At 43.3% G+C, this 11,075-nt stretch overlaps 1 protein-coding gene across 1 annotated transcript in view; it reads right to left on the reverse strand.

Annotated features, from left to right (window-relative positions):
* LOC105516381 overlaps nucleotides 1-11,075 on the reverse strand; it is a gene marked incomplete at its 5' end in the record, with an annotated part of 27,610 nt that overhangs the window by 3,481 nt on the left and 13,054 nt on the right. Inside the window, 3 exons of the mRNA XM_011948578.1 lie at nucleotides 754-837; nucleotides 8,230-8,356; nucleotides 9,845-9,933. Coding sequence (XP_011803968.1) covers nucleotides 754-837; nucleotides 8,230-8,356; nucleotides 9,845-9,933 — 300 coding nt within the window. The remainder of the gene's footprint in view (nucleotides 1-753; nucleotides 838-8,229; nucleotides 8,357-9,844; nucleotides 9,934-11,075) is intronic.

An 11,075-nucleotide genomic window follows, 5' to 3' on the forward strand; every position in this document is an offset into this window, starting at 1 on the left:
CCCCCTCCACCCTGCAAGAAACAAGGCAAGCTGAGTTCTCCATTGGTGGAAGAAAGCAAAGGGGTGTTCTTTTCAGTTTTCTGACTTTGTTTGGCTTTTGCTTATGTTCCCATTTGCTAACAGGAGTAAGTCACAGATTATTGTTGTACCACAACTCAAAATTACCGATGGCTTTTGTCAAACTGACATCTTTTATCTGATCATCTCATTTAGTCCTAAGAGACCTATAAGAAAGCAATCACTCTCCCCTTTTACAGATGAAGAAACTGAGGCTCGGTCACTTGTCCAAGTGAGTCCAATGAGAGAGCGACACAGGGAGGCTCTGCATCTAGACAGGCCCCTGAGCGCCCCTCTCCTCACCACACGCCACACCCTGCCCCAGGGTACCCACGACAGAAGACGTGCCACATGCTCAGTGATAACAGATAAGCCTGACGGGCAGCTCAAAGCAACATGAAGTCACAACATATGAAAACTTCATTCCTTTTTCAACCAATCTGAAGCCTTGATCCCCAAAGAAAAAAGTCAATTCTAGTAATATTATTAACACAGTCTCAACTTTTAAATTATTTTAAGTAATGCATTGGTAAGAGAGATGACAAATTAAATGTTTAAGAACTTGGCAGTGCAGCAAAGAAATCATATAACAAAAACTAGCAGTCACTCTACTTCTGACTCCAGAGGGATGCTGAAGGAAAACTAGAGGTGGCTGAATATAAAGACACAAATTAAATGAAATGTTTCTTTTTCTTACCAATCACAAATCTTCTTAACCTTGTGGCCAATCTGCTCTCCCCAAAAGGATATTAAAAAGACATACCATTTTATGACTTCCCCCTAGAAAGAATGAATAAGGATAAGTGTTACTTCTGCGTGTAGAACTTCTAGAACTTTGGCAGCTCAAACACTGTCAAAGTGTTCATTCATTAATTCAAAAAAGTCAATCCTCCTTATTTGAGGATTCTGTAATTACAAATTCACCTACTTGTAATAACAGCCACAAATCAATCCACAGAGCACTTTCAGTCATGTGCACAGCAGCCAAAAATTTTAGGCACCCAACACCCACGTTCCCAGGTAAAGTCCAACAAGGTGACGCCCTCCCTTCCCATCTCCGCTCTCAGACTATCACCAAGTGTCCTTTTCAGAGTCTGTTTGGTGTCATGTTTTTCACACTTCTGTGCTTTTTTTGGTGATTTCACAGCATAAACAGCCTCAAGTGTAGTAGGACTGAGGTATAGTCTGGTGTCCTGTGTCACGGGAAGTCAGGGACCCTGAACGGAAGGACCAGCTGGAACCGCGGCAGAACAACATAAATTGTGAAGATTTCATGGACATTTATCAGTTCCCAAAAGTAACACTTTCATAATTTCTTACACCTGTCTTTACTGCAATCTCTGAACATAAATTGTGAATATTTCATGGACATTTATCACTTCCCTAATAATACTCTTATAATTTCTTATGCCTGTCTTTACTTTAATCTCTTAATCCTGTTATCTTCGTAAGCTGAGAATGTACGTCACCTCAGGTACACTATTGTACAAATTGATTGTAAAACGTGTGTTTGAACATGAAATCAGTGCACCTTGAAAAAGAACAGAATAGCAGTGATTTCCAGGGAACAAGGGAAGACAACCATAAGGTCTGACTGCCTGTGGGATTGGGCAGAATAGAACCATATTTTTCTTCTTGCAGAGAGCCTATAAACGGACATGCAAGTAAGAGAAATATTGCTGAATTATTTTTCCAGCAAGGAATACCCTGGGGAAGGTATGCATTCCTGCGGGGAGGTCTGTAAATGGCAGCTCTGGGAGTCTCTGTCTTATACGGTTGAGATAAGGACTGAAATACACCCTGGTCTCCTGCAGTACCCTCAGGCTTATTAGGGTGGGGGAAAGATCCCACCTTGGTAAATTTGAGGTCAGACCGGTTCTCTGCTCTTGAACCCTGTTTTCTGTTAAGATGTTTATCAAGACAATATGTGCACAGCTGAACATAGACCCTCATCAGTAATTCTAATTTTACCCTTGCCTCGTGATCTTGCTCTGCCCTTTGACTTGTGATCTTTGCTTTGCCCTTTGCCTTGTGATCTTTACTGCCCTTTAAAGCATGTGATCTTTGGGACCTACTCCCTGTTCATACACCCCCTCCCCTTTTAAAATCCTTAATAAAAACCTGCTGGTTTTGTGGCTTAGGGGCATCACGGACCTGCCAATATGTGATGTCACCCCCAGCGGCCCAGCTGTAAAATTCCTCTCTTTGTACTCTTTCTCTTTATTTCTCAGACCGGCGGACACTTAGGGAAAATAGAAAGGGCCTACGTTGAAATATTGGGGGCTGGTTCCCCCAACAGTCCTAAGCACAAGATGGCTGTGATGTGCCTGACGGAGATGTAGCATGTGTTAGGGACACTTCGTTCAGGTTCAAGTCACAGAGCTGCTGCCTGAGAGCTCAATGTAAATGACTCAACTCCTGTATTTCCCCTAGGAGCAGTGAGTTTTTCCATAGCTGATAATTTAGAGATTTCAGTGACTTTTTTTTTTTTTTGAGACAGAGTTTCTCTCTTGTTACCCAGGCCGGAGTGCAACGGCACAATCTCGGCCCACCGCAACCTCCACCTCCTGGGTTCAAGCGATTCTCATGCCTCCGCCTCCCAAGTAGTTGAGATTACAGGCATGCGCCACCACACCTGGTTAATTTTGTATTTTTAGTATAGACGGGGTTTCTCCTTGTTGGTCAGGCTGGTCTCAAACTCCTGACCTCAGGTGATCTGCTCGCCTCGGCCTCTGAAAGTGTTGGGATTACAGGCATGAGCCACTGTGCTCAGCCCTCAGTGACTTTATGAAGCAAAACTACTGTAAATAATAAGAATCACCCTGCATTTACAAATATCCGACAAAGCAGAATTCTATAAAAACTGAATAGGTTTTTAGCCTATTTGCCAGGCACGATTACAGGTGATAAGGATACAGCAGTGAAGAAAACTGACAAAAATCCCTGACCTGGGAGGGGAAGGGAACTTAAACTTATATTCAACTTGACAGCAAAAGAAACAAAGAAAGTACGCCAGGTAGAGATAAGTGCTATAAACAACAGATGCAGGATGAAGAGAGGGGAGAGAGGGAGGGCAGGCTTGGGCACTATGATCTCACATAGGATGGGCAAGGAAGATCTCCCCGAGAAGGTGACATCTGAGCAACAAAGACATGTAGGTGAGCTTCAAGTCAGGGTAAATGGAAAAAAAACTGCAGGAGGTGAGGACGCGAGCCCCGTGGTCGCTGGGAGAAGAGACTTCCAAGCAGAGGAGAAGCACACACAGAAGCACAGTCGGGAGACTTGAGGAGGCCAGCACTGCGGGAGAGAGACATAGTAACACCACCTCAGATATGATGAGGGCCACAGGCCCACTGTGCGGCCCCACGGGGCTTTTGCTGAGGAAGACAGGAAGCCCCTGGAGGGTCTTGAGTATAGGAATGAAATGATCTGACTGTGGTTTCCTGGGCATAATTCTGGATGCCAGGAGAAGAGACCAGGCTGAGGCAGAGGCAGGAGCAGGAGCCCAGTCAGGTGAGGCAGGTGCGGGACGAGACCTAGACCAGGAGGGAGGTAGAGCAAGGAGAGGCAGTCAGACTCTCTATTTAGAAGACATGGCCACCAGATCTGCTGAGGGATTCAAGTCAGATGTGAGAAACAGAGAAGAGTGGGGAGAAATCCAGGGCTTTCAGCCTGGGCAGTTAGATCAATGGGTCTGGAAGGGCAGGTTTGGGAAGAAAGATCAGATGTTCAGTTTTAGGCAAAAGCAGAAACGGTCTTCCAGATACTTAAAAGGAGATATGAAGTAGACGGACATAAAAGTCTAGTATTCTGGGGACAGGTCCAAGCTAGGGATACATACATTTGAGGCATGGTATTTAAAATCATAAAATTAGGCCGGGCGCAGTGGCTCACGCCTGTAATCCCAGCACTTTGGGAGGCCGAGGCGGGTGGATCACCTGAGGTTGGGAGTTCGAGACCAGCCTGACCAACATGGAGAAACCCCGTCTCTACTAAAAATACAAAATTAGCTGGGCCTGGTGGCACATGTCTGTAATCCCAGCTACTAGGGAGGCTGAGGCAGGAGAATTGCTTGAACCTGAGAGGCGGAGGTTGCGGTGAGCCGAGATCGTGCCATTGCACTCCAGCCTGGGCAACAAGAGTGAAACTCCGCCTCAAAAAAAAATAAAAATAAAAAAATAAAATCATAAAATTATATGAGATCCCTAAAGGCAGAAATAAGAGAGAAGCTGTCCAGAAATTGAGCCCTGGGCCCAGGGAACAGGAGCACAGACTGGAGAGCTATAGCACAGCATGGGCAGGCGGTGGTGGGAGGGAAGGGATGGCAGGAGGAAGAGATGGAGGATGTGGCTGGGAGAATGAATACAATGAATAAATGATGTCAGTTAATGGAGCCACCCACTAGACACGTTGAGGATAACGGAAGCCGATTTCACACTGTCAGAAAAGAGTTAGAACCAGGAAAAAGAGGCTGGGAACGGTAATCTCAACACTTCAGGGGGCCAAGGCAGGAGGATCGTTTGAGCCCAGGCCTGTAATCCCAACACTTTGCGGGGCAGAGGCAAGAGGATCATTTGAGCCCAGGAGTTCAAGACCAGCCTGGACAACATGGTAGTGTGTCAACGAACACAACCACTTAAGGCACAAGGCAGAAGAAGTGCCACACACAACAGAAAAACACAAACTAGACAACCGAAGAAAGCGCCCATGTCTTGCTTTGATGTAGAAAGAATGGTCAGCATTTAGAAATGACACCAACGGGGAAAATGGCTAAAAATAGTCTCTAAGAACTATAAAGACTTCAAGAGGGTCAGACATTGAACCCAAAAGACACTAAACCTGACACTATAAACAAATCCTAGAACCTGAGTAAAAGTTACCAAATAAAATACCCCTATCTTACCCAGAAAAAGACTGAGAGAACATAACACTTGCCATGATACACTCTCCTATCCTTGAACATACACTCTCCTATCCTTGTCAGAATAGGAGATTGCGAGTGACTTCTTTTTCTTCTTCTTTTCTACATGGTTCCCAATTTTCTATAATGGACATGCATTTTCTTTATAACCGTGGGGATGGGGATCGTATTTTCAAGATACGCATCTATCCATCTCCTTCATAGATGTTTACTGCCCTTTAACATATTCCATAAAAATTTGGTATAAAGCCCAGGCATGGTGGCTCATGCCTGTAATCCCAGCACTTTGGGAGGCCGAGGTGGGTGGATCACCTGAGGTTGGGAGTTCGAGACCAGCCTGACCAACATGGAGAAACCCCATCTCTACTAAAAATACAAAATTAGCTGGGCGTGGTGGCACATGCCTATAATCCCAGCTATTAGGGAGGCTGAGGTAGGAGAATTGCTTGAACCTGGGAGGCGGAGGTTGCGGTGAGCCGAGATCGTGCCATTGCACTTCAGCCTGGGCAACAAGCGTGAAACTCCGTCTCAAAAAAAAAAAAAAAAATTTGGCATAAGAGGCCAGGCACAGTGGCTCACGCCTATAATCCCAGCATTTTGAGAGGCAAAGGCAGGCAACTGCTTGAGGTCAGGAGTTCGAGGCCAGCCTGGCCAACATGGTAAAACCCTGTCTCCGTTAAAAATACAAAAATTAGCTGGGCATGGTGTAGGGTACCTGTAGTTCCAGCTGCTCAGGAGGCCAAGGCAGGAGAATCACTTGAACCCAGAAGTTTGAGGCCAGCCTGGCCAACATGGTAAAACCCTGTCTCCGTTAAAAATACAAAAATTAGCTGGGCATGGTGACGGGTACCTGTAGTTCCAGCTGCTCAGGAGGCCAAGGCAGGAGAATCACTTGAACCCGGGAGGTGGAGGTTGCAGACGCACAAGAGAACTTACAAATTCTATTAAAAAAATTTTTGAGCAAATGCTCTGCATGAAAATTACTGATATTGTCTCTTAATAAAGAAAAAACTCAAAAAATATGTATATGCTACTTCGGAACAGTTTTGATCTTAGTTTCAATCATCAGCTTGAAATAGAAAAGTCATCAAGGTCACAACTGAAGGATAATTAACAGATGGCCACTGGCAGTTACAAAAGTCACAAAAAAGTAGAAAATATTACAGGTGTGTGGTGAATGAAGGGCTTAACTGATTAGATTTCAAACGGATTAGATTTTTATTTTAGAAAACCAAAAATAAGTAACAGGCTGGGCGTGGTGGCTCATGCCTGTAATCTCAGCACTTTGAGAAGCCAAGGAGGGTGGATCATTTGAGGTCAGGAGTTCAAGACCTAACTCCTGATGGTGTTTCAATATGGTGAAACCCCATCTCTACTAAAAATAAAAAAATTAGCCAGGTATGGCGGTCCGCACCTATGTAGTCCTAGCTACTCAGGAGGCTGAGACAGGAGAATTGCTTGAACCCGCGAGGTAGAGGTTGCAGTGAGCTGAGATCATGCCACTGCACTCCAGCCTGGGTGACAGAGTGAGACTCCATCTAAGAAAGTAAAAATAAATAAATAAATAAAAGCCAAATTTCTCTTTATGTGTCAAAACTACTATGGGATGTATATTAATCTTACAGCCAAAATTCCTGAGGCCAACCTAGAAAAAAAATAAGAACCTTTCCTCAAAATTAAGAAAACCAAGTTCCTTTTCCACCTTTAGTAGATCAGCAGTTCATCCTCGTTTAAAGCAATAGTTATTTTTACTGTGAAGTCTAAAAAACAGAGATATCTTAAGGGTGACTATGACTGTCTCTCCCGCTGCCTCCACCCTCCCTTCTGAACCATTCAGCCCCACAGCTGTTAGGTGTGTACATGGGGATGGATGGGGCGGCGGGAGAGTAACTGGCCCACAGCAGTAAATGTATATGTGCATGTGCTCTGTGTCCCCAAGCTACCTCTGACAGAGCCAAGGAAAAGCAACCCCTCAATACCAATGGGCACACCCAGAAGCCACATCTTCGCTTCAAAATACCAAGACTTGCACTCAAAAAAAACAGCCTTCTTGAAGAAACAGTTGATTCCAGAGCTGTGTGAGAGGAATTGCAACATGCATCTGGACATCCTGTTGTACAAACAAGTGCTCAAAAAGTGATGGGAACGTGTAAAATGGATATAATGGCCAGCCTGAATGGATTCCAACTGGCCAAATCTAGGAGAATGTGAATATCACATTAAATAATTAAAGGAACAAGAACCCATCAAATAAAATAGGAAATAAACAAGGAAGCTGAAAACCTGATGAAGAATGGGATATTTACAGTTTCAAACACAAAAAAAGAGTAACTTTACAGCAAAGCCTAGAGAGGAATGCCTTAATCAAGTGATCAAAGTGACCACGACCAGTAACGGAACAAACAGAAATGTGTGGCACCGGACAGTGCTATGAGAAGAACACAGCCTCACTTCAGCAACGCTCCTGCCAGAGGCATGTGACCTGAATAGAATCATGAGAAGACACCTGAGAAACCCAAACCCAGAGACACGCTACCAAAACAACTTGTAATATTTTAAAATGTCAAGGTCACAAAAGCCAAGGAAAGTCTGAGACACTGTCCCAGAATAAAGGAGATCAGAGAGACAGGACAGGCCTGGCATGGTGGCTCATGCCTGTAATCCCAACACTTTGGGACGCCAAGGCAGGAGGATGGCTCGAGACCAGTCTGGGCAGCATAGTAAGATCCCCATCTCTATCAAAAATAAAAAGTAAATTAAAAAAAAAAAGCCAGGTGAGGAGGCTCACACCTGTAATCCCAACACTTTGGGAGGCTTTGAGAGGCCTGGGTGGGAGGATCGCTTGAGGCCAGGAGTTTGAGACCAGCCTAGGCAACACAGCGAGACCCCATCTCCTTAAAAAAAAAAGTTTAAAAAAAGAGAGAGACATGACAACTAAATCCAACATGTGATGCTAAATTACATTCTTTGCTTTGACAATACTAGGAAAACTGGTGAAACCTGAATGAGATTCAAGGCTCAGGACGTAGTAATGCATCTACATTCATTTCCTGACTGATGGTCATGTGATGGCAATGTAAGACAATGTCCCTGATTTCAGGAACTACACACACTACACATGGTTGAGGAGATAAGGCATCAGGTTAACAACTTATTATCAAATGGTTCAGGAGAAAAACATTCTTTCTACCACATCTCCAACTCTGCTGTTAGTCCATCACTGCTAAAAGGTGATGGTGACATTTACTCACTGTTTCAGGGTCTTCGAGGGATTCATCCAGTTCTGCATAGGACACAATGGTGTACCCTTTGCAGACTCTCCACAGCATTTTTTCAAACGCTTCCACTTTTCCTTGGTTAATTAGGCCAGACACAAATCTGTGAGACAATAAAGTCGACCTGTAGTCAACTGAAAGCAATAAATGTTATCAAACTACATCAAGAGTGATGAAGACTTCATTTCTACCAATGGTGAAGACATCCTGAGAGCCCTCCAACTACAAAACACCTCAGATGCCGGGTAGAATATTTCTGAAACTTCTTTTTAAAGGTACAGATGAGCTTGTAACAAAGAGAAATTATTGGCCGGGCACAGTGGCTCATGCCTGTAATCCCAGCATTTTGGGAGGCCGAGGCGGGTGGATCACAAGGTCAGGAGTTCAAGACCAGCCTGGTCAAGATGGTGAAACCCTGTCTCTACTAAAAATACAAAAATTAGCCGGGCATGATGGTGGGCACCTATAATCCCAGCTACTCGGGAGGCTGAGGCGGAGAATCACTTGAACTCGGAAGGCAGAGGTTGCTAGAGCGTCACTGCACTCTAGCCTAGGCGACAGAGCAAGACTCCATCTTAAAAAAAAAGAGAGAGAAATTCTTGGAATCCAAAGGGAAAACAGGACCTCACAGCTGTCCTGATTCTTACACTGAATGCAGTATCTTAAGGCCTTGAGTTTAAGCCAGCATGGGACACAGAAGCCAGGCACTGCATCTGGATAAGGTGAGCAGATATAACTGACTCCCCTCTCCGGCTAGGACTGCTTCCATGCACAAAAGCTACACCTTCAGTGAAGGGGTGGACCAGAAAAAACCCACCTTGCAAAGGAGCCTGGAGCATGCATGTAAACTTGTTTATTTCCATTTTGGTTCTAGATGGAGGGAGAAGTCTTCCCTAAGAATTTATAACCACAGGTTAAAATTCACTCAGGTTTGAGGCTTAAATTCACATTCCTGGTACAGTCAAAAATCAAATCAACAAAAAGTCCCAATGCTGAGAAAAATATAAATGATTCCAGGTTGACAGAGCACTCCCAGGTACCTGACAAATGTCAAAACAAATTCTCTCTGGAGGAAAACATCCTCAAACTAAATATCACTGAATTCCTTCAGATCAGGAACTATGAAATATGAGCTTATAACTTTAAAAATCACAAATCACACGAGGAAACAAATTACCATTAGTTTCAGTAGGCAGAAACAATAAACAGCAGAAGGAGATCTTTAAAGTATAATTAATAAAAAAAACTAACCAACTCGGTTTACCCACCAAGTTTCTACTAGACAGGATTTGATGCCTGAATGACCAATTGTTTTAGGTTTATAGAACTAACACTGAATGACATAAATGTTGTTTCTTTCCAGCTCATTATACCAAAAGAAGAAATTTCCATTGTATTAAGTAAAAAAGTCAATACAGTTGAGTAATTCAGCTCAACAAGTACAGGAGTACAGTGTTTTCTTAAACAAATATTCACTCTTTCATTCAACGCTAGGCTTTAAAATGGTCTCCATTCATCCCTTCTATGGAACTCATCTGCCTTTTACAAGAAGGGCAGTATGAAGCCTGACACCCCAGGCCTTGTCACCTACCCCAGTTTTGCTCCCAGCCTCTGCATACAGCTGTAGTCCAACAAAGAATCACTCTCTAAGGAAGGGAATTCTTCGTAAGTGGGTTCAAACTAGAAGGAAACATGTGAAACCAAGTGTGTCTCATTAAAAGTGACACTTTATTTCTCATGTCAAATTTTCAAACAAGTTTATAGGGCATCCTAAGTAACTACTTAGATCTGGGTGCAAAACCTTCTAAGGTAACTTAGATCTGTAACTCAATTCTCATAAATGAAAACATAACTTCCCCATCCCTTATTTGTAAGCCACTTGAAGACATTTACATAAAAGACAGTTATAATTTAATTCATTGCCTTCATCCATGATAGAATAACTTTATCAAAGATCACTATTATATCAAGTGAAACTAAGTTTGGGACAGATGCACTTGTCTCTTCTACATTTAGCTCTGTAAGGTGCTACTACATGACTATTCTTTATTCTTGTAATTTTTTTTTTTTTTTAAGACACAGCATGCAGGATCTCACTCTGTTGCCCATGCTGGAGTTCTGTGGCACAATCATAGCTTACTGCAGCCTCAAACTTCTGGGCTCAAATGATCCTCTCACCTCAGCCTCCCTGGTAGCTAGGACCACAAGTTTGCACCATCACGCTCAGCTAATTTTTATTTTTTGTATAGACAAGGTTTCACATTAATTCTCACTATATTCAGGCTGGTCTTGAACTCCTGGGCTCAAGCCATCCTCTGGCTTTGGCCTCCCAAAGTGCTGGGATTACAGGTGTAAGCCACTGCGTCTGACCTATTCTTAGAAATTATAGATTATTCTTTTACTTCCTTTACTTAGCAATCTGGAAAAACTAAATTTTAGAGTTCAACATCCTTCATTCAATTTTTTTCCAAAGCTCATAAAAATTTTTTTCAACCACAAACTAAACCTTTTATACATATTTAGTATTATAATTGCTTAAAACAACCAACACAGAAAATGGCTCTTAAAAGTTTATTTAAAGTCATATAATCCAACTGAAAAATAAAACCAAGGTTTAAATTTAATCTCTTAAGTCTGGGCATGGTGGCTCACTCCTGTAATCCCAGCACTTTGGGAGGTTGAGGAAGGCAGATCAACTAAGGTCAGGCGTTCGACACCAGCCTGGCCAACATAGTGAAACCCAATGTCCACTAAAAATACAAAAAATTACAGGCAGGCCAGGCGCGGTGGCTCAAACCTGTAATCCCAGCACTTTGGGAGGC

This window comes from Colobus angolensis, unplaced genomic scaffold, assembly GCF_000951035.1.
Source record: "Colobus angolensis palliatus isolate OR3802 unplaced genomic scaffold, Cang.pa_1.0 Scaffold28, whole genome shotgun sequence".
NCBI classification, from domain to species: Eukaryota; Metazoa; Chordata; class Mammalia; order Primates; family Cercopithecidae; genus Colobus; species Colobus angolensis.